This window comes from Poecilia formosa, unplaced genomic scaffold (assembly GCF_000485575.1).
Source record: "Poecilia formosa unplaced genomic scaffold, Poecilia_formosa-5.1.2 Scaffold145, whole genome shotgun sequence".
Classification (NCBI taxonomy): domain Eukaryota; kingdom Metazoa; phylum Chordata; class Actinopteri; order Cyprinodontiformes; family Poeciliidae; genus Poecilia; species Poecilia formosa.
The window spans coordinates 375811-400486 of record NW_006800084.1 but is presented as its reverse complement, the minus strand read 5'-3'; the positions used below and the strand labels follow the sequence as shown (position 1 = coordinate 400486).

At 39.7% G+C, this 24676-nt stretch overlaps 1 protein-coding gene across 3 annotated transcripts in view; it reads right to left on the bottom strand.

The window, feature by feature from the left end:
* Positions 1 to 24676, bottom strand: part of nyap1 (neuronal tyrosine phosphorylated phosphoinositide-3-kinase adaptor 1) — a 34013-nt gene that overhangs the window by 8156 nt on the left and 1181 nt on the right. Inside the window, exon 2 of one of the 3 annotated variants that reach the window (XM_007563142.2) lies at positions 6398 to 6637. In XM_007563142.2, coding sequence (XP_007563204.1) covers positions 6398 to 6585 — 188 coding nt within the window. In that variant the 5' untranslated portion in view covers positions 6586 to 6637. Of the gene's footprint in view, positions 1 to 959; positions 2974 to 4108; positions 5363 to 6397; positions 6638 to 24676 lie in introns of those variants that run through there. The other 2 variants (XM_016676983.1, XM_016676984.1) reach the window with 2 other exon arrangements.

The window sequence follows — 24676 nt, the reverse complement described above, 5'->3', positions numbered from 1 at the left end:
CTACACCACCCAGTTCTACACCACCCAGTTCTACACCACCCAGTTCTACACCACCCGGTTCTACACCACCCAGTTCTACATCACTTGGTACTACAACCACCTGGTTCTACACCACCCAGTTCTACACCACTCAATTCTATACCACTCAGTTCTACACCACCCGGTTCTATACCACTCAGTTCTACACCAATGGGTTCTACACCGCCCGGTTCTACACCGTCCAGTTCTACACCACTCAGTTCTACACCATCCGGTTCTATCGTCCTTCACAGAGTTTTCTTCGAGAACATTGGAAAACAAACAGTATCATGAAGACCAAGTAACACAGTAGTTGAGGAGAAGTTCAAAACAAATTATTGGTCACGAAGCAAATTTTGACCATCTGATGTTAAAACGGTACCACTTAAAAACTACCAAGGCACGATCATTCACTTAAAGTAACAACAGAAACACCAAGTCTCCCATGATTTACTCTGGGAGGGTAAATCATGGGAATAATGCCAGTTATTATAAATAACTGGCATTATTTATAATGCCAGTTATAAATATATAACTGGCATTATATATTTACTTATATAATGCCAGTTTATAACAGCACCTTCATTCAAACTGGTTTATAAGTTTTTCTATCAAGTCACTGTCTTGCAGCAATCCCTCTTACTGAGAACGCATACAGCGACAGTAGAGAGAAAAATCTCCCTTTTAACAGGAAGAAACCTCCACCTGCTGGGTCAAATGGAAAACTTTAATAGAATAATAACCATTAGCTGCTCACTCCAGAAATATAGCTCTAAAGTGTTTTATGCATGTTTTTTGTTTGTTTTTTTTGTTCTTGGGAGAAAAAGGCTGTAGAAGTCTACTTTGCAGTTTGTCGGGAGAAGGGCAAACGCATGAAAAAAAAAGGTGCTCTGCTAAAATGAGACCAGGGTTTGAGGTGGAAAACTAACACTGAAAATCACCTTGTAAACAACACCCACAGTGAGCCATAGTGGTGCCATCGTCATGCTGTGGGGAAGCTTTTCTGCAGTAGAGACAGGAAATCTGATCCAAATTAATAGAAATGTGGACAGTGCTAAATACAGAGCAAGGAATGAAGAAGAAACGTAATATCCTGCAAACTTGGGGCAAGGGTTAAGCTTCAGAGCTACAGTGTAATTGTTTCAATCAAATCAAATTCGTGTGTTGGAATGGTCCAAAGTGCACAACTAATTTCAAGAAAGAATCTTTCCTAAGACTTGAAAATTGAATTGGCTAATGCAGGTACAGACGTAACCCAAAACACTTGGTTCTACAACCAAAAAAAAACATGCATCATTTTTACATTTCTAACTACTTTGTATAAAATGACACATTTTAAGTAAGAGGAGATGTACAATGCCCACACAGAACCAGAGTGCCAGGCAATGGGAGCTGGCTGTTTGTATTAAACTTCATGAGCATCAACAGAAGGAGCGCTGAGGCTGCTCATCTCTGAGGGAATACACCGGCTCTTATCTTCCCCTTCTGTGTGAGGCAGTTTGCGCACATGCATGCGCTCTGTGTGCTGGAGCGCCAGAGTTCATTTGCATCTCTTCAAGAATGTTTGTGCCCTTGAATGCCTGTGGAGATGTTCTAGTGACTCCTTGCAATCGACATAGATACTCGAAGGCCAAATTTAGCTCAGGACAGAGGCTGAGCATCTCCCTTCTCGCTGCTTGAAGAGCTCTTTTTTTTCCTCCTCCCCTTGTTTCCTCTAATGGCAGGAGCTTCAAAACGAGACCAAAGACGGCTCTTCAAAGAGTATGACGGCTCATGCCTTTTTTATTTGCCCTCCCTTTATTGCGGCTTAAATCAGCAATCTGCTGTAGCTAAGGTAGAGATAAATCAGAAGATCAATAGCCTCCTCATTTGTGATTTTTCAATAAAAAAAAAAAGCCAGAAGACAAGAAGAATAAGCTGATTCTACATACTGAAAACACAGACTGGGGTTAGAGGGCTTTTCACATGGCTCTTTATCTTAATCATACTCCAACTAAAAATGTCTTCTTGACAATGAATTGGATTGTTTGGAGGAGCATGGTGGTGCTCTTTGGTTACTGTGGTCTGACTGTTATGTGGAAACCAGTTTGAAAACAAGACTAGAACAGATAAACCAAAACCAATGAAAGAGACGTTCTAATAAATCCAAATATCTAACAGGAAACTCAAGAAGCTCGGATTTGGAAACAAACAAAGTTCCCTCGAACGTCTCCACGCTGTTTCATCTTGACCTCCCAAACTTCACTGTGTTTTTATGAAACTGGTTGCACTTGAGTTTATCAGCTGGCATCAGTAATTTCCAGTCTCACATCTACTAAATACATTTTTACATTTTGTCTTGAGCTTTTAAATTCCTACTTGCTGTGCAAGTACAGTTGCATCATTTTTGATGGTTCCATTTTTATATTTTTACTGTTTTTACTCTTAGTGGTATTAGCTGTGTGTTACTAGCTTAGCGAGTTTGTTGAATAAACTGTCAAGCTGTGAGGTTGAATTGTTTTGTTAATAAACTTCTCTATAGAAGAGAAGTTGTCTGCATTTATAAACGCAGCGCTAGCATCTTGCTGCTTCTGACTTATGACTTCTTCTATTATTTTAATGTATGACCAATAACTGAGACTGAACTATTTGGCTGTTTTCTTGATAATCAAGTGGCTCCACAATCTGGTAATATCGATCTAAATTACTAGTGTTATTAATAATTTGGTGTCATTTTTTAAAGTTGTGCTACACATAGTTGAATTGCATGCTCAGTTAATCATACAGCATACTTCATGTGTTCTTGTAGTAAACATTGCTGTGCTTGTTTGGTACATGTCGAATTGGTTATACTGGATATTTTTTGTACAGATACATGTACTTTTAAACTCATAATTGTTCATCTTTGGAACAAAGAGAAACATCAACTTTAAAAACAAAACTTTTTATTGTTGTTGCAGAAAATCAGTCAGAGAAATAATCTATTATTCGCCCTAATGTCAAAACAAAAAGTTTTTTTTTTCTGTTCCATTCTGTTTTTTAAAATTCTGCGCAGATATTGTAGGAAAATGCAGAAAAAAATTACTAAAACTACTAGAGTTCAGTTCTGTAGTGATGCAGAAAGTCAAACCAGCCACAAGCAGCTCCAGAGCCACAAGTTGAACTCTCTCCTGTCCTAGTCAAAGCACACGACCTCTATTGTCATAACAACGTGAAACAATTACAGTTTAAAATGCTTTCACTGAGAGAGAAAGAGGTAGTACACTGAACACTACCTCTGCTTTTGAGTGAAAAATATAGACTTTGCAGATTTATTTTGGATGATATTAATTCCAGTTGAAATGATTCTGCCTGTAGCAGCTAAGGCGCCATTTCTAATTTACTTTTCTGGGTCAAAGTTTAAGTGTGTTTAAGCAGTTAAATCTAAAAAAAAAAAGAAAAGAAAAAGAAACGGTTTCAGGTCAAACTGCTACAGTTTCATTGACTCTTGTATGAAGCCGAGGGTGAACGTCAAGTATGCAGCTGTCCTCATTCTGTGAGGCCTTACTGACACAGTGCACCATGCTTATTTGCCGTTATGGGTTTTACTCTATTTCCATTGCCTTTCTTTGTTGCTGCTGTGGTTGCTTTATTTACAGTGAAACTTTTATCTTCTGTTTCCTCTTACACCACTGGAATATTTTTCACCAGCATGTGACCCTCAGCTGAAGACACGTCCAGAAGCAACAAAAAGCAAAAAAAAATAAACTTTCTCATTCATGAGTGAGTAAACACAAAGAGAGTGACTTACTGAAATTAGCAAAGAGGATGCAATTCTGTCACTTTAACCATCAAAGCTGCTTCACAAATCTTTTTTTATTAACTGATTTTTTTTCTGATCATATGGCTAAATGTTTTTAAGGGCATTTTATATGTATGTTGTCTGCTTAGAAACCTTTTAAAGTGAAGAGACATTTGCTGCTCTTGCTCATATTTCTGTGCTGGGATTAATAAAGCTTCGGCTGATAGCAAGGTTTTCTCCCACCAGTCGTCACAACTGGGAATAGTCTGTCTGCCTGTATTAGCGGCATAAGAAATCGACTCTATTTTTAAAACCCATACTGAAACTCACCTTTTTACCATCCTGCAGCTCTCCGCCGTATAATGTGATTTCTCTCCAGAGGCCCTAAGGATGTCAGACTTTGCACTGTCCTCGTCTCTTCTTCAGGATGTTGCCTTTCTCCATCCACGCCTCCCGCATCTGTCATTCCCGCTTTCTGTCCCCGTGGCTTCACATCCCACAAGGCTCTGCTTCAGTCGCTCATCGCGTTCATCGCTGACTCCGATCCGACCACAACGCCGGTCTCTGCTGCTGACCTGTGGACCTCTACCTCACCGTTCGGGGTCACAAAGCTCTCGGTGGGACTTCTCCGTTCCCCCTCCACAAGCAAGCCGTGAACACAGAGCGCTCAGCTCCGCTGAGCTGCAGGTGACTCACATTTGAACGTCACGTCTCTCCTCTGACGCGCAGATAAACAAGATACGCTCATTCGCTGCGATGCAGTCGCTGTTCAACACAATACTGTCATGAGCAAACTGTCATGTGAGTGTGATGACAGAGGGTTATCGACACCCTCTGCAGGACGCGAGGCTTCACTTGTTTGTTTTTGTGACGGTGCATTTGTTGGCGTGTTCTCAGCCAACAGCTGACTCAATAAAACCAAAGGTAAAGGAGTGAAACTTTAAGCCCTCTTAAGTCTGATATTTAACAAAAACTTGCCGTTGATAAAAGCATCCTGAGTCATTTTCTTGCCTAGATGAACAAAAGTGGTCTAAAGATACCCTGAGACACACCAAGATCAAGAATGTCTTTAAAAGGCCGGTTGTGTCAGAAAGAACTGTTAAGATATTAATAAATGGTTGTCTCCGTATTTGATGAGTTCATCTCGAAATGAAATAACATTTCATATATTTTCACCTTCATGTAAACTGGTGCAATACAGGAAAAAAAAACTGCTGCTATGATGGAAAAAAATAATGCTTAAAAACACAACTGTATTCCTGAAGGTTATTTCTCAGGGGTGTCAAACTCATCTTCATTTTGGACCATATCTAAAATCTGAGTACTCTTAAAGGGCCAGTTGTGCCAGAATATACTAATAAAACCAATTAAACTGTTCCTTGTTATTGTTTCAGTGGGTTTTTTTTGTTTGTTTTTTGTTTTTGTAATCAAAGTTGTAGATTTTGTGGTGCCAATTTAGAAATGTTTGTAAGAAGTTTTTGTGTGATGTTAAATGTGTGTTTTATTACTCGTCATATCAATTGCGGGTTATAATTTGACATTAAGTAACGCTGAAGCAGCAGTCACTTAAACTCAATGTTTTTGACCAATTTTGAGAAACTTTGCATTATAAATAAGTAATAAAAAAAAAGAAATGTGGAGATTTGCTGATTTTGATTTGTGAAAAACTGTAAGGACTTATTGATGTAATTTGGAGTCTAGAGGGCCACATAAGAAGCTACGGTGGGCCAGATTTGGTCCTCGAGCCTTGAGTTTGACACAGTTGGTCTAGAGCAGGGGTGGGCAACTCCAGGCCTCGAGGGCCGGTCTCCTGCAACTTTTAGCTGTGTCTCAACTTCAACACACCTGAGTCAAATAATGAGGTCGCTAGCAGGACTCTGGAGAACCTGACTGCAGTTAGGAGGTGACTCAGCTGTTGGATTCAAGTGTGTTGGATCAGGGGGACATCTAAGAGTTGCAGGACACTGGCCCTCGAGGACCAGGATTGCCCACCCCTGGTCTAGAGGATCATGTCAAAACTTCCTGCAGGCCAGATTTGGCTGCAGGTCTTGAGTTTGACACATGTGGCCTAAGAGTACAGCTACAAAATCTTTCAATGTTTTTTTTTCTTCTTTTTTTTGTAATTTTATGAAACAGACCAAAAAAAAAAAAACAAACAAACAAAAAAAACATAACTATAGAGCAGAAGGAAAAGGATACATGATCTTACTTTTATAACCACCTCCCTCCTTTACTCTGCTTCTGCTAAATAGGTTCAGCAGAATACTATGAAGTGTGTGGCTGTATGACAGAATTAGTAAAAGTTTTAAGGGATATTAATGTTTTTGTTAAAACAGCAATTTCATATCTACTTATATAATAGAGCTTTTCGTTGGTTTGGACTCCGCCTTATCTCATCTCGAACTAAACACAGTATTTCTCACCTGGCGGTACACTTTTAACTTCTGCGTGAACTAAGGTGTAAACTCACATGAAACCTCTCTGACTTTATGAACTGCACTTGGAATAAGGATTTTAAAATTAACCTCTTTCACGCTCACTAAGAGGTTTAAGTTTCCTCCGAGCGGAGCCTCGCAGTAATCCCGGACATGCGGCGCTCCTGCGCGCTCAGCCACTCACCTTTTCTTACTTCCCTCTTGCTCTCTCTGCCTCCAGTCCAAGCGACTCTTTCGATACAGCAGGTTCATGTCGCTGCAGGATCGCTCCTCCTCGCAGCCTATCACAGCACAGTGTAGCCGCTTGCTTCGCCTCTCTATGTCACGCAAGAAATGCTCGACTGCCACATCCTGGGCAGAGCCAGAGCTCATGGTACAGGAGAAGACTCTGGAGGAGCGGGTGTACGCCAAAGGCAGCTCCCCTCTAAAAGAGAGGGAAACAAGAACAATGTGTATGAGCAGGAATCATCGAAAGAACTTCGTCTAGTAGCTTCCCGGGCTGATTGAAGCCGACAAGACTGACAGCTGTTAACGCACAGCGTGTGGAAACAACAAACGAAACCCAAGTGAAACCAAATAATTAGCAGAACGTGAAGAGAGGCAGTTCATTACAATGCTTATTGGGTTATATTAAACCATCCTGTCCGTTACTGCAACTGACAGCCGTCACAGCGGGGAGACAGCCATGCATGCATGATGAAAGTTGCTGTTTTGTTTACCCCGACTGCAAGTGTATTTATACTTTCATTATCCAGTTATGAATATTTGAGTAAGCAGGGTAACTCAGCTGCAGAGCAGCTTTGGCTGCAGGCCCTGGGATGGCCTATCTAAGCTTGCCTGCTAAGCAGACAGTAATGTGGTTTGTCATATGTAGCGCACGCACAGCTTCCCATTCACGTTAACCCTATGAGAAAACAGGCTTGTTGTGGGGCAGATATTTGAGAGTCCAACCGTGTATTCATGTCAGAGGATGTGAGTTTGCAGCGCAGTTGGTGAAGAAAAGAACAGCTGTCAGCTGATGCAGCATGATGCCAGTGTTTTTCCATCAGAAATAGAAACAGAGTTCAGATGTGTCTTAGTGGAAAACGGCGAGGTGTTTTCGCTGGTTCCACTTTCCCGAGCTGCGCAGAATCTTTTGACAAGTCAATCTGAATATGTTACCGGATGTGGAAGCTTGTGTGATTAGAAGACTTAGCGATGCAAAAAAGTCTTTTTTTCTTCTTTTTTTTCTCACGCAGATAAAACTTTTACCGAACATTTGAAACCCTCCATTTGAAAAACTGTAAATAATAACCGATGCTTGTAAGTTGCAGAGCTACAAAAAAAAACAAAAAAAAACTTTTTTGAAATCCTTTCACATCATAGCAACTACAGAGTATACTTTAGGGATTATATGCGGCAAGATACACTCTGTAATGTAAAATTGTGAAGTTGAAGAAAAACTGTGCATGGTTTTCAACATTTTTTAATAAAAATCTGAAAAGTGTGGCATACATTTATGCTGCCCTGAGTCAACCCTTGATGCTGTTATAGCTGCAGTGTCCATTCAGTACTTTGCAAAACAGCTCAAAATCAGACTGGGCGGATGAATTTTAGAGTCTTGTCACAAATTGTCTAATAAATTTAGGTCTTTACTTTGACTAGGCCATTTAGCAATGCAATAAAATATTTCACATCTGATTTCAACTTTCGCACAGGCTTACTCTGACCTCTCTGCATTATTCATTGTTGTTGAGGCCTTTGTGGACCATCTGTAATTATACCACCCAGAAACGATTTACTAGTGTTTTTTGAAGAGAGTTGGCTGTGCTAAATGTTATTTATCATATCAGAGCAAAGTGGGTGAACACAGTTTTTGTAAAAATAATTTAAAGATTTTGTAAAAATCGTCTTTGTAAAAATAATTTAAAGTTTCTTCTTGTTGTGGCTTTATTTTAAACTTGTCTGTTGTAAAGCAGTGGCTGAATTATAACATCATGCTCCTTTGAGGAGATATTTAAACATCTAGACATCGTAAAACTTAAATGACTTCCCCCTTGATCATCAGGACCATTTAACTTACATTAACCATTACCATGCCATCTTAAAAACTCACACAGACTGTCAACCATGTCTTTCCATGAAGACAGGAGCTAAACAGTGGAAGCAGCAGGCACCGTCGATGGGGCCAGGCAGCGTGCTGATCTGTGTGTGATTCTTTTGTCATGGTCGCAGTGTGTCATCCAGTGTGTCAGCGTTGCTTCTGCTATTCCTGTTTCCCAGAGCCCTGACCACAACCTCGACCACTGCTGCTTCCATGCTTGCTGACTCAATGTTAATTAGGTTAGAGAGCAGCGACTGGAGGTGGGGCTTTTGCTAAGTGTGGCTTTGATTTTGGTTTCTGGGATCTGGCAGCTGAGCTGGCAGGCCCACAATTGTTGCATTATGCACTGGAGGGGGGGGGTTGGTTTACAATTAGCCAGTCGGATGGAACATGCAAAACTCCACATTCCTCATTAGACGTGTGTGCATTAAGAGAAACCTCCAAAATACAAGCTGTGCTCAGTCCCTTCGTGAGACAACTGAACTCGGAGCATTTAGCATGTGGCTTCAGGGGCATCTGCAGGGTCAGGAGGCGCATGAATTCCTTGTTAGGACCAGAAGGCAGATGGAGTCATGATTCATGCAATTCAATCTGCATGCAACGCTGCATACTACTCATTCATGAACATAAGCAAATGCATGCACACACCTACTACGCCCCACAAGCCCCCTCACATGCCAAACACACACACACACGTACACGTGGTGTGAAGCAACAGCAGCAGATCCACTGCATCTGATTCAAATGTTGGTTCATGTTAACAGAGAAAACAGAATAAAATATCTAGATCTTTATCTTCAACTTGTCACATCACTATAATCTGAAAAGTGTGGCCCAACTTTATCCCTGACATGTCTGTTGCGCTCCTTGGTCTTCAAGATGCTTTGTGTTCGCTTCGTTTTCAGTACAGTTTTACTTACAGTCAGATTTCTCCATAATCAGACTTCAGAGGGGAATTGGTCAAAAACACATTTAATTTAAGGGCATCAGATTACAGGGGCATCCATATGAATCACATTTCAGTTTGTGTAAAAATAAAAAAAAATAAAAAGCTTCCATTTGACAATTATGTGTGACTGCGTGAGGTTTGCGTTCATAACTGGACACGATTCATTGTCTACTGTGAGAGACGCTTCAGCAGGCAGAGAATATGTCCATGCAGTTATGGTATTAGCCTTCATCTTTCACTAATAATGAACTTAGCACTTTGGTAAGGTTTTATGGTGTGGACCTCTGCCCTCCAGCCGTCATCACAGCTGTTGGTCCAAGTAGAGCTGCAGCACCAAGCTGTGAGTGGCACAGCGACACCGCTGTGCAGACGGACACACCAGAGCGCCATCCTGACCTTGAACAGGTCACACCATATTCAACATAAGCACTTAATTCCACTGGGCTGCATTGTGTATTTGTGAAAATTGAACTTTAAATGGCACAATTAAAATGAGTCTTTTCACGTAGCAGTTAGCTTTAAAGGGCTAAAAAAAAAAAAAAACAGCACAGGACATATTGTACCAGGAGCAGCATGCGTCTCAAAGAGTCGGCTGGGTTTGCATTTTGTCATTGCTCACATTGTTAGTTATTGCAATTTAAGTTTGGAAATTATTAAGTGATAAAAGCTGCAGTAAGCGTAAAAAAACAAAACAAAAATCAGACATATTTGGCAGAGCTTGTTTAGCCGTGCTCGAATATCACAACAATTCATGTAAAGCAATTTCCAGCAATTCAGCCTGTCAGTCAAAAGTGATGTAGTTTGTCCATAAAGTGAGGGGAAAAAATAAAAGGAGAAAATAGCGCTAGGATGCAGCAAAACATTGAGGAGAAGAATGAGCAGCTTGACGCACACACAGCCAGAGAGCAGGGGATACTGAGGCAGCGCCACAGCGACGGGAGGGGCGTCTGGTAAAAANGAAGAATGAGCAGCTTGACGCACACACAGCCAGAGAGCAGGGGATATTGAGGCTGCTCAACAGCGACGAGAGGGGCGTCAGGTAAAAAAAAAAAAAAAAAAAATGGGGGAAGCCGACAAACGGAGAGCAAGAATAAGATTAATATACTCTGGTGAAAACCGTATCACATCCAGACTGACTCCGAGGGGTACCTGAGTCGGAGATTAATAAAACAGAGGGAGCCATGAGGAAGAGAGGATAAAGAAATACTGAGAGGCAGTCAGACTAAGAATGGGGGGTAGGGAGGTGAAATCAAGCCGCTCACACTGTGTGTGCTGTGTGTGGTCTCCTAGCAACACTCGCATTTCTTCCTCCGCCGCCGAATGTACGATGCAGGACGTCGAGCTCGCCGTACGACTTGGTACCTGGGTGAAACTTTGCAGGAGCTTCAGTCGCACATCATCAATGGCGTGTGCGACTGTGAAGTGATGAAAGTATCTGCACTCATCAGCCTCAGCGATGCAAACAGCGACGACGCTCTGACCTTCACACCGCGTGTAGAGGTTTCAAACATGTGGAAATATCTCAGCAGTAGAGAGTTACTAAAATGTTTCTTAGCGCCTCGATCCATTCTGTATGACCGGAAAGTCTACTTGATTCCCTGACCTCGTCTCTATATTTATGAAGATATGACGAATAAAAACTATTCAGTAACTTTTAGTCACTGGAATCAGAGTCCTGACGTGAAGTGTGGATATGAAGAGATGAAGACATAAATCCTGTCGCATCTATGGAAATGTCTTTGTCTCTGATGCGTCCCTCTTTTGTTTATAGCATAAGAGTGTTGGGATGAAGGATGTATAATGCAGAACCAGTTACTACTGCATACCATAAGGACAGAGTGAATTACTTTTATATTAATCCTTCTTTTACTCCACTGAAGAATGATCTCACCATTTGGGACTGAAAGTGAAATGCTCAACATATAGCTGGAATCGGTTTCATAAATATTTGCTGAATTAACTATGGGTAAGAGTGCCCTGCTGGATTTATTAAACTGCAAAACCTGCAGTATTATATGTTTAGAAAGCTATCAAATTAATTAGCAGCAATAATTTGAGCTATTTAGCTTGTCATCAGAGAAAAAACGGGGGTTCTTTTTTGTTTAAGACAGACTTTCATCAAGGTATTTGTTTATTTATAGGTGTCAATTTCAAACTAAATTCTTAATTAGCAAAGTAATATTTAGCTGGCAGTAAACTAAATATGTAGTTGGCAAGTTAAATAGTTTAAAGAAGTGAATATTTAGTTTGAAACTGTGACATCTATGAGTGCTTAATAACATTTAAAAAATATGACTGAACACATGTTTTCCTCCACATTTGTATCTGACAACTGACACTACCTTAGAGTACATGCTATTTTTTCTTGATATTACCAGAAGCCGCTACAACTTATATGAATCATTTTAGTCTAAAAGGTATTTTTTTCAGCAGTGTTCTGCAGGCCAGACAGCCAACAGGCTTCCTAAACCTGCAGTGAGTTATGCTGATTTTAAAGTTCATTATTGTGTAGCAGTACCAACGTTGATGTCTTTTATTAGGAACATTTGTACATATGGTAACTTAGGAGTTACTATCAACCAGTCCAGATGCTGCTCTCAACTGGAAAGCGAATAGATGTTTTGCTCTTCTTTGCAACAAAATTCGCTTGTTAGTCAGGACATACCAGCTTTTTTTTATGCCTCTGCGCCTTGTAGCGACCACACCCTCCTTGAGTCCCGGTTTGGAAGTCACAGGACCCACTGGCTGTTATAAACTGGGATCACGTGGGCCTATTCATACCAGCATTCATGAAAATAAGAGTTTAATTACGTTTGCAATGACTCTGTGTCCCGCCTCCCTTCAGCTTGTTATGGTTTCTAGCCAGCACTTGTTCCAAAAACTGCGAGGATTTCCCACACTTTGCCTGGCTGTATGTTTTGCTGTTTTGACTTTATGTTCTGGATAATTTGGCTCATATCCAGATGCAGGGAAGAAAGAAAAGAAGGTTCTCATCAAAGGAAACCAATTCAATGCCAATCAAACTATGCAGTTTCATTCTGGCCAACGGGGAATTTGAGAGAAGCACAAAATCTCACCTCCACCTGTGGATGCGTCCTTCCAGTCGCTGAGGAGAGTTTACTCACCAAACAAACCACGAGTTACATGGTGACACAAGTTTATTCTTGCTTTTTGCAAGTACATAAAAGCTTGCAAAAATATTAATGGGCAGATTTCTCACACTTTCTGTTTACAGCAGCTAAACTTGCAATGGGAAATTGTTGTTCTCAACATTTGGTCAGTGGGATAATTTATGTTGCCTCGGGTTTACCAAAACAGTTTTGTCCACTAATTCTGTCCAGCCTATGCTTAAAGAAATATTCCTTAGAAGTAATATAAGGGCAATATCATCATCACCAATTTGTTTAATTTTATATGTGATGAATGAGATGAGAAGCTACTTTTGTTTAAAAAAAATAACTTTAAAAAAACCCCTGAATTGACTTGTGTTTTGTTTAACAACATGAAACAAAAGGAAGCCCCAACGACATTCCCTCAAATATACATGTATTTAGATTTTCCTCCCTCAGCGTTGTGCAAATTGAGTGCTCTTTAAATTGTTCACGAACCGCGACCAGAAATATCCTCCAAAAAGCTTTCCCTAATCGTGCTTGGCCCCGTGCAACCAGGACAAAGACTTAAAAACTCTCAGAAACACTCGGTATTTGTCGCACGCATGCACATATTACTTCCACCGTGTGTGTGCATAAGTCAACACCTGTACCGAGTGTGGATCATGAATAGTGTATAGCGTGGAGAGTCGTAGGAAGCTGCTATAAAATAAAAAAAGATTCAAATGAGCTCTTGAAATGAAAGAGATGAATGTGTAATCTCTGTTTTTGGTCAGAAGAGACGGGCGTGTCAGTGACCTCCCAGTCTCCATTTCCCACCCTGGCTTGCCCTCACCTCTGTCCCCTTCTGCCGGGATCTGCAGCAACCAAGGTGACCTACTGCACTTAGCATATATGAGCACAGAGCAGCTTGAAGATGTCGAACCTCTTCTTCTTATTCTGTTGTTCATCATATTAGAGAAAAGAGCCAAGCTTGAGAATGACATGCGAGCAGAAAACAGAAAAAGGAATATACCCAGAACAATGAAGCTGGAAAAATAAAGCGTGTGAGCAGCGCCCGCTCTGTCTCTGCACAACGACAAACTACAACATTTCCAGAAGAAAGAGTGGAAAAAAAAAAAAAAAACATAACCGAGATGTCACGTGATGCACAGAGCCATGGTCCATCGTTTTGTTTGTTGTTGTTTTTGTTTTTTTTCCGTCTGCTAGCTAAAACCCAGACACAGCGGCATCGTATATGGCGCTGCAGGGAAAAGGGAAAAGAGCGAGGCTGAAAAACTCCTTAATGCTCACGTTTGTGCACGAGGAGAAAAGCTCCTCCCTGCAGCTGCACACGCTTCACTGAGCCAGCATCCTTCTCCTGACCAAGATTTTATTTTTTTATTTTTTTTTTGGGAAGTGAACAACCCTTCAGTGCTTCCTGTTTCTCTTTGTCCAGCTTTAGGTTTTACTTTAAAGATTTACATTTACTTTTTACAATGCCATGAAAAAAGGTCTCCTCCTGGTTTTGCTGTTCTGTAAAACACTTATTAAATCACTGAACAAATTTTAATGAGGCAAAGATGACCTGAATAGATTTAAAATGCAGCTTTCAAATAAGGATTTCATTTATTAACGGGGAAAAAGGCTAAATGAACCTGGCCTGATGTGGAAAAGTAATTGCCTCCTAAACCAAATAACTGATTGTGCAACAACAACAACAACCATCAACCGTAGTTGTTTTTGTAAATCACTGTGGAAAAATTTTGACCTGGTTTTCTTTGCAGAACTTTGTAATTCAGCCACTTTGGAGACTTTTACAGCAATAATAGCCCATTTAAGGTCATATCATGAGTTACGTCAGGACTTTGACTAGACCTTGTGCTTTGGATAATTGTCCTGCTGAGAAACCGAAGATTTCAGCGTCAAGTCAGAAATTGATGGCTTGATGTTCTCTTTGAGGATATTCTAGTAGACAGTAAGATTTGCGCTTCCACTGTTTTCAGCAACAGGGACTCCCACATCATCATTCTACCACCTCTGTGTTTCTACAGTCTGTTAGTTTCATGCAAGTCCTCAGTATCTTTTTGCCAAATGTCTTGCAGATCATTGAGTTCTTTGCCCAGGAACTCTCACACTGATACAATTTTTGTCAGTCACTCTTTCTTATCGTCAAGAGAAAAGTGACGTCTGCAGTGATTTAGATGTTGCTCTTTGTTCTGTTAAGTTATTTCTTGATTCCGCAGGTCAGGCAGCAATTTAGTCAAGGTGTGACATGTGGAAGTGAATTCAGCTTTCTAAAACGAAAACTAGATCACAAATTCACAAGTGGCAATTATATTTTCACACAGGGTCAGAATGGTTTGGAGTGTTTTTCCCTCTTATAATTGAATTTCACTATTTAAGAACTACATTTTGTGCTTGTTTGTTTGACTGTTCTCTAATTTTAAAGTTGTTTGATGATCTGCAATATTAAAAGTGTGACGAAAAAGCAAAAACCGAACAAATTCGTGAGTTTTTTTTTTCTTTTTCTATAACATTATAAATCTTTAATTAAAACAACCCATGCAGAAGCAACTGCCTGTGAACCAACATGATGTAAAGGTTTTTCTGTGCATCTATAAGAAGCCCAAAGCTCTATATCCCGTAGCACCAGGCTGTCCCTGCCACAACATGACAAACCTCATAAACTATTCAGCAACAATTAGGCAAAGTCCAATAGCCCAAAGCGAAACAGGAATCAGATGAACATCACAGTGCACTTAACATACGATTTGCCTCACAGCTGTTCTTTGTGGGCTTGACTCACATCTTCCCAGAGATGATGGCAAAAGCGAAACAAAACAAAACATAGCATGCCTTAGAAAGCGTCATTTGAGGGGGAATAATCAGCTGTCCGAGTTTGAAAAGGATAAAACACACAGAAAAAAACAGCAAGGCACAATTTTCTTGACCTAAAGGAAACTAGACGTAACAAAAATCTAATGTTTTTAAGTCTGTTGAACAATTTTTCTTGGTGGGTAACCCTGACACGTAATAAATTAATGAATTAGTTTTTTTTTTACATATATATAAAACAACCAATATAGTCACACTTATCTGGGTTTCAGTGTGTGGGTTTGGTTGAAATAACCAAATGTGCAAGTTGTTGGTTAACTGGGTTAGTCAAGTTCAAAGCTGATCGACTTTCTAGAGTTAATCATATTTATCAAGCCGTTTGAGTTTGATCGTCAGTTTTTCATTAATTCAGCAGAACAAACGCAACAAGCACACACACTACCCACCAATTTATTAAGCACCTCCATTCAATCGCTTGTAAAAACACATGGCATGAACTCATCTCATTTCTCCTCAGTTTTATGCCCCCTGTTGCATTTGTCAAATGGCTTTTCTTTTAACCGGCTGGTGATGTCACAGCAGCGTTGGTGTGATTAGCGGAGCCAGGTAGGCCACGAGTGGTCGTTCAACGTTTGAATCAACCTCCTCCTTCAGCTCAAAAATCCCCCGCTAAGCAGGTCACAGCGTAGGCTGTCTAAGCACACGCATACCCACACACCGCTCTCCCACCTCATTCTTTTCTTTCTCCTGGCCCGGTTACTTCAGCCCAACACTGTTCACCAGCATTTTAGTAGTAGGTTATTAGTTGCTCACTTTAAACCGTGCAGAACGTGAAATGAAAGCGTGACCACGGGACAAAGTCGCCAGACTCACTGCAGCGTTACTTAAAGAGCCTTTCACACCACTCGAACTTTTTCATGCTACAGAAAACCCGTTATGTGACGGTCCAACACAAGGTAATAATGCATAAAGTAGGAAATGATTTTCAACATTTTTACAACAAAAAGTCTGGAAACTGTGATTGTGTTTGTAGGATCACCTGTCACTGCGACCAGAGTCACACGTCGCTGGGGATGTGACATTTTTCCCCCTTTCTTCTTTGAGAACAAGCTCGACCACATTGGATAGACGGCAGATAAACATCAATTTTCAGCTCTTGCCACAGATTCTCACTTAGATTTATTTTGAGCCATTCCAAAACATCAACATAGTTTGAAATAAAGATTTATAATGCGGCTCTGGCTGCATGCTTTGGGTTGTTTTCTCACTGAAAAGTGATTCTTGTTTTTGCACATTCTAACAGGCTCTCCTCACAGTATGATACTGCCAGCACCATGTTTCACATTGGAGATGGTGTTTTCAAGTTGTTGATCCTTCCGCTTCATCTGTATATGCTGCATTTACATGTTGTTTTGCAATAAATGCCAATAAAACAGACTGAGGTTTGAACTGCAGTCTGGAAAACAAGGCAAGTTTAAAGTAGTGTAAATACTTTGCATTCATTGTGTGTCTTCTGCTGCTTTGACTGCCTTGTAAAAGTTTTTAAAGTATCAGACGGCCATGTCAATCATCTTCTTTATTGGCCCCAAATGCGTGACTGACAGGTTCTCAGCCCAGGGCCTCAATCGGGCAATTTGTTTTCTTGTCATTGAATTGTTCAGGTATGTGATAGAAATGAAAAAAAAAATAATAAAGGGGTGGAGGGGCAAATGTCATGCGATCGCAGATTACAGACATTAAAGTACCAAAAGTGTCGGCGTTTAGCTACATTCTACAATAATTGGACACCTGGCAGATAAAAAAAAAGTGACTGAATTATGATCAGAAGCATGTATCTGTGTGATCTTCAACGGTGAGATGGATTCTGTGCAATGTCTTCTTCTAAAAACACATCTGTCTTGTGAACAGGCTGTTGTACGAGAGTGAAAAGTCTCTGTGTTGTTTGAAGTGTATTGCTGATAAAAAAGAGAGAAATAAACATTAAGAAACTTCTCAAATATGTCTCTGATGAATGAGGAAAGAAGACCATAAGAAGTCCAGATTCCAGTTTGCCAAAATCATGCGCTTAATACCAGAGCTACAAGTTTAGATAAAAACACGCACCACCTCGTGCTGGACTGTCACTAAGAAATACCCAAAAATCCACTGATGTTTGTGGCAAAAAGTGAAAGAGCTACAAATACTTTTTGACGGCTCAGCATCTATATTAGGGTCTGTGAAATTTGAAATCTAAGACATGCTTGTTTTCAGAATCAATAAGTGGAGAGTTTATTCCGCTGACAGGTAGCCAAGCATGTGGGATACATTTCAGCGTGAGGCACGACTGCTCTGACATTTACAAAGCATACTGAAGATATACTACAGCTCAGATTTGCATTTCTTTAAGTCGCTGCGTGCCGGCGCCTCGTTCGCAGACTGCTCCTGTTGTCTTGAGTTCTTCCGCTGCTTTGCTCTGACCTTTAGCAAACTAGCAGACAATAAATTACCTCTACAAGAGATTTCTGAGCTCCTTCTGCTCCCCCATCAGTTTCAGATACGTTTTAATATAGTGACGTCTTAGTGGAGGAAGAATCGGCCAAACATATTCTTCACTGTTTGCAGCATCTGGCAGCCGCCAGGAAGAAGTTTCCACCTCTTCTAAGTCTTCTGAAAAACATTCAAGGTCTTCTGAAGGTTTTAGCATAAAGGTAGAACATTAATGAGAGCAAGCACATTAACATACTAAGCTGGGCCAAGCAGTTTGCATTTCTAAGCATGTACATTAAAAATACACAAGTATTTCAGGGCTAAAAGCTCAGTTTAGGATAAAAAAAAATACATTTATAAAATCTCTGCACCTCATCTTATTGAATAATCCCGTAAAAACAGCAAACATGAAGTAGTTCGAATGGCTTCAGACTGGGCTCTCAGTGCCAACAAGAGGGGAAGAGCTGCTGGTGCCCAACTTTATTTATTTTGCATAGTACCACACAAATGACTTTGAAAGGTTTAATGAGAGGAAAACAGAGGGAAATGAACAAAGATGAGTTGCCTCAAGGAAATCATTACCACACATCATTACCCTTGACTACACTCTGCAGTGAAAACTGGATACCATAAGACGCTTACTATCCAGAAAGAAGGAGCCTTTAAAAGGAGCATTTAATTTGAAATCCCATTGGTTAATTTGTCCGCATGCATCCAAGTCATCTTCAGCTCAGACGCAGCGCAGACATGCATGAGCTTTTAAAAGCCGGAGCGCTCTGGGAGAAAAAAAAAAACACATTCAATAATGTGACTGCAGAGGGAGCTCCCAGATGAAGCAAGAGAAGTAAGTGGTTATTTGTAAAGCTAAACGAAGTCCCTTCATCCTCATCCTCATTTTGTACAGGAGATCTCTGTCTTTTAAAAATTTGCCATGTTATTTTTTTCCCCATCAGGTCATTCATCCAGTGCATCAGAGACAACACAACAAAAATGATGTTGCATATGTCATATGTATATTAAAGTAATGCTAGAAGCAATGGCAACGCTTTATTTGACGGGGTGTGCATAAGACTGACGTGACGCTGGCATAAACGTGGCATAACACCTGTTATGAACATGAAGGGGTTTTTATGAATGTATATGACTGTTGTCATGAAGTGTCATTTGGTCAATAATGACACTTTTAATGCAAAGTTGCATTAAAACGAGCATTAAAAGTCCATTAGAAGTGTCAACTTTGCATTATTCGGTATTTAATGACACTTTTAATGCAAAGTTGACAATTTTGATAGACTTTTAATACAAGTTTTAAAGCAACTTTGCACGAAAAGTGTCATTATTTACCAAATGACACTTCATGACAACAGTCATGTTCATACCGTGTCATGCCATGTTTATGATGGTGTCATGTCAGTGGTATGCACACCCCGTCAAATAAAGCGTTACTGAAACCATTTGTTCTTGTAGAAAGAAAGAAAGCTGCCGTGGTTTTTATACAGTCTACTGGTCCATGTCCCCATGTTTTTATCACGTGTGTAAATCAGACTTTAGCGTTAGGCAGTGCAGGTACGGAGCGAAGAGCCAGCGAAGACAGCAGACAAACGAGGAAAGTATCTCCAGATGTCTGAGGCAGCATTTGTAACCAGGACATGGCTGGTTAAATGGCGTGCCCTTTAATCAAGGCGCCATCAGGAAGAACCTTTACTGTTACACCTATTTATAATGAGCGCTGCGACCGACCTGAGATAATGAAAAGGTAGTAGTAGTAATCTGCAAAAGGTAGTCTTACAGAGAACTTGATTAAAAACCGGGGCTGTTATATCACTGAGATAAAAAAAAAAAAAAAACAATATCTGCTTCAAGATAAAATGAACAATATTAATAGTTACTTTTAAAAATATCATAAAACCAATCCATAAAAGTTTAAATAACAACATTATTGATGCATAAAATCAAACTGCTGTAGAGTTAAACAGAGTAAACAAACTTCTGTACAAGCATAAAACAATGCAAATTATTATTTTTTGGCTCAGCACTAGAAAACATTGTTAGATATTTTTTGGTATTATCATTATTACTTTAGTTCATATTCAGTCTAATGTTAATCAGTATTATTGTGATTTTTAGTTTAAAGTGTTCTCTTCCTTATGTGTGTATAAACTGACCTGGAGGTTACGACTGTCTGTTTATCTTCATGTGAGACAGTTAACTCTGTGTTTCCCAGATCTTAAATTCTTCTTGTGTTAGTTTGACCTAGAGCTGAACTGGGCTCAGATCGTAGATCAGATATCACACCTGGAACTGAGTTGCTGGTTTGTTTAGGTTAGAAGTTTTACGATCTTTGTTGTTCTTCCTGACTGCCCCTTTTGGTTGTTCTGCTTGACAATAAAACAGGGGCTCGCGTGGAAGGAGATCAGAACTTTCTGTGAACGGCTGATGAGGTTGTGGATGGAGAGTTCTCCTTTTGCAAAAGCTTTGTCTATAAAATTCATATACGTTGTCTGTGGTCTTTTTATGTAGGTTCGAGAAAAGTACCTATCAAACATCGTCATTAAAAACATAGAGGCATGCATATTAAACACATCCACACTATTCTATCGGTTTTACCATTAGCGACTGGATGTCATCAATAATGCATTTTCCTTTCATTATTTACTCTTTGATGAGTATGAAATAGAAATAAATTGCTTGTTGCTTTAAACACAACACTGAATATTCCTGGTTGAGGAACTTGTATCTGTCAGTTCAGTTTCATCCTCTGTTATTAGGCTCTGTGATAACTCTCCATTTTGCTCTTTTCTACCCCAATTTTGTACCTTTATGTTGCCATTTTATTCCTACTTTCAATCTTTTTTTTTTTGCATCACCAAGTGTTTCATAGCAGTGTACCTAAACATCGATTTATTTCTTCTTACAGCTGTGTTTTATGACAAATTAATGTCAAATAATCATAAGAGGCCAAATATTTCATGTATTTGTTTTTCTGAAGACTTTCTACTTAGATGTAACTACATATGTAACTCCAGCTGGTTTCCATAATGTCTTTGAGTCACATAACCACATTTTACATTTTAAAATAAAATAGAAATAGATTCTAGGACATTTTACGTTAAATAATTGGCTGCAAATGCAGGTTGAAAATGACATAAAATTAATCCAGATCAGTGCTAAATCTAATCATCCTATCATGAACTGCTTCCTTTCCTTTCCTTTTTTTTCACCTGGGAAAGTCAGGTTAGGAGCCACAAAAACTGCAAAAGTAGAAAATGATGCAGCTGCAAAATGACCAGAGCCCAATTCTTTAGAACCCAAAACATTATTGAGAACCAATTATTGTTTACAAAACATTTTAACAGAAAATGAAAAAATCAACTATTCTACCTTTCTTTCACATGTTTAAAAATGCAACAATTTGTTAGATTAACAAAACAATTTATGCATAAAGATGTAACCCGGTGGGTTAAATGTAAAAAGCCTGATTCCATTTGGAATTGAAACTATATAATGTCCTTATAGTGAGCAGAGTGAGCAGGCTGCAAAAATAGCTTAAAATGACACACAAAAAGAAATTACAAAACTAACTGAGCAGGTTCTCGTGTTTTATCTTCAAACAATTGTTTGACCTTCATTTACTTGCACCGACAAGGTTGGGATATAAAGTTCAGTTTCACAAGTTTCCACTAAACAATGATTAAAAGAGAAAGATCCCATTAAGAAAACAGGTGAACTTAAACAACAAATCAGTTAATCAAGTCTTCTCCTGTTTCTCAAGCTGTACAGCATGTTGGTTAAAGGGAAGCCAAAGGTGATGGTGAGATTTACGACAACAATTTCTGGGCATGCAAATAATTTCAAACAAATCACATCGAATGTGAAAACGTTTTAACGATAGGTCGATTTTAGAATCACAACAAAAGAAGAATAAAGTCTCCTAAAAAAAAAAAAATACAATGTAGACTAAAGCCAGCGGATCCTGCTGCAGCTGTCTTCTTTTTAAAGTGCGCCAATGGTCAACAGGAGACATGTGCCTTAGTATTACTAACCTAATGCCCTGCTGCTGCTCAAATTCCAAGGGCGCAGTCTGTTTGGGTGTTTTAGGAAATCCACAGGAAAAAAAACAAAAAAAAAACAGAAGAAATCCTCTAATGCTCAGGCATGGCAATCCTGGGCTTAAAATGTCTGCATCATCACTGTCTTCCCGTCCAATCAGAGCGCTCTCGCTTTTCCAAACGGTAATCATCCTGCTTTTCTTTTTTTTTTTTTTTTTCAAATTTAAAATGATCCACTGCAATTACAAGAATTGAATAATAAAGAGAATATGCAGATCTGCTCAAGCCTGCCCGCTCACTCTCACCCAGCCTGCATATCTATCTGCTCTTTTTAGCGGACCGGAGGGGCTTAAACGAAACACAGAAACGACTGAAATACAAACTCAGAGCCGCTGTCCTCAGATTTAATCAAATCTCCGGAGTGAATTTTAGGATCACCAGGTGAGCACAACAGACAATGACAGGTGGTGCAGGCTCCAGTCCCCGTCCCCTCCTCCTCCCTCTGCGCTGAAGACACACTGCTTAGCGTGTATATCTCAACACACGCACTCACTGACCCCAGATTCACAGCTGCTCTCACCCATCCCTACTCCGCTGGTTTAACCAAACTGCACGCAGAGACACATCCCGCTCCTGAACATGTGTTAGCTTAAGAATAATAAAAAGGCGTGGATAGGAGGATTTTTTTTTTTTTTACTCTAAAATATGCATATCCAAGGTCAAAGCAGAGCTGCTGGTAGTCCACCTAAATTCAAGCTCTGAAACATGAACAACCGGTAAAGATATATCTTTATGTCTCTTTTTAACATTCAAACAGGATGAAATGTGCTTTTAATTCTCTGTTTGGTAATAGATTAATGAGTCACATGACTGCTTAGCTTTGGATTTGCAGGCTGAATTTAGGATTTTCCTAACCCTAACCCTAACCACGTTTGAATGATTCGAATGAAAAACTAAAGCTGACGTGCAAATGTAACCACTTTGAAAGAGCTCCAGCTAATGAGTATATATCTATATTTTTAACCTCTATGTTTTACACTGAGAGAGTTTGGTGGCTTTGGTGGGGGAAATTAAAAACTATTTTATTTTACTTTAGCTAAAATGTCAAGTTAAAACTTTCTATTAGAATAAGTTTATGAACCTTTAAGGGACTCAGTGTCAGAAAAAAAATGATCATATGTCTCTTGGATTGAATGTTTGAATATTATTATTATTACAATAACATTTTATGCCTCAGCAAGTTTAGTGAAATTGCTAATCCAAAACTCAAACTTGCAGCCAAGGCAGACTTCTAAACTATACTTTCAGTTCCTGTGCTAAAATTGCTAGCATGCTAGCAAGTTGAACTTTGTAACCTTGAGGCAGCCTTTGCTAATAACGTAAACATCTTAGCCGTTTACAGGGTTCATCACTTCGTCAAAATAGATTTGAACTTTATTGCTATTAAAGTAACATTTTGTGCTTTGACACGTTAAAAAAACTAAAACTAACTTGAAGCGAGCTGAGCTTAGCCGGTCTTTTCAAATGATCAATGTGTCTTAGCTGTTGTTAGGGAAAGGCTCGACAAGCCACCTTGATAAAACAAAAAAAGGGAGAAAGAATGGCAGAATTGCTTTGATTCTGCCATTTTAGAGGATTTTAGAGAATAAACGGCCCGCTTAAGGTCACACCACAGCATCGCAATCCGATTTAAGCCACTCCAAAACCTTCCAAAACCTCCCAATAGTTCTCGGTGTTCTCCTAAATCAGCAGCGCTTTTCCCCTGAAAACTCTCCCATAGATACAAATTTTTTGCCCTTTCTCCATTCCTACAGTTGAATTATGAAACCCGACCTTTACTGAGGCAAATGAGGCCTGCAGTTTGAGTTTTTCTTGTTTTTGGTGAGATTGATGCAGCCTTTGAGTCATTTTGGTAGGTCAACCAGGTTCACCACTGTTCTATGTTTCCTCTGTTTGTGGATAATAATGGCTCTTGCTGTGGTTTGGTATTCTTTAACCCACTTCTTCTTGTTCTTTTTAAGTGATATTTAATGCTGGTTAGTAGTCAGGGTGTGGCTAGTAATACTGAATTCAACTTTTTCTTTTTTTTTTTTTAGAAAAATGTGGTTGACTTGTGAGATAACAAAGGTGACAATTAGTTGGATCAAGTTGCTTTGAATAGGGTTTTTTTTTCAAATATAAATGACATTATCAAATTAAAACCGCATTTTAGATATGGTTTGATTTGTTTGATGTCAACAACAAATCAGTAAAGAAGCAAATACCTTCGCCCTCTTATAGCTGAGGTGGGGCTTTTCCAGTGTTGGTTCAACAGCAGCCTCTAACAGAGACAGATTTACTAGATCAACAATGAAAGGGCCAATGAAATCAAAGGTTTTTGAAAACAGACAATTGCTTTTAAAAGAAAAAATAGGGGGTTAAATTCTGACAATCCGTTTGATCAGCGCAGGGTGTGAACGCAGAGAGAAATCTCTCTGTAGGTGTGCTTTTTCATTCAGTCACGCCCGGGTTGAAACGGTGCTGAGTCGTCTAATTCTGTGGGTATTTCACAACTGATCAACGTGCTTTAATGTTAAAGGTCCACAGTGGTTTACTGCGGCATTTAATGGAGCAATAATCAAGGAATGGCTTTTTCTTTTATTTTATTTTTTTTTATTTTTTTGCTGAAGGGAAAGAAAAATCACCAAAAGATGTCCAGACACCTGCACCTCCCAAGACGCGCCAACACATCCTCACCTGGCTGCGCGCATACACACACACACACACACGCACACACACGCACACACACACACACACACACTTACGCACATACACATCACAACGTCACTCGTATTTTCACAATCGCAGAAATACCGCCCATTCCCCCGCACACACATTCAACCTTGCTGTATTTACAGCCCCACTCCTCTTGCTATAAGCGCAAACATGCAGATTCTTCCCCCCCCCCCTTTACTCCATCGCGCCATGGAAATGGTTTCCAAATACAGAT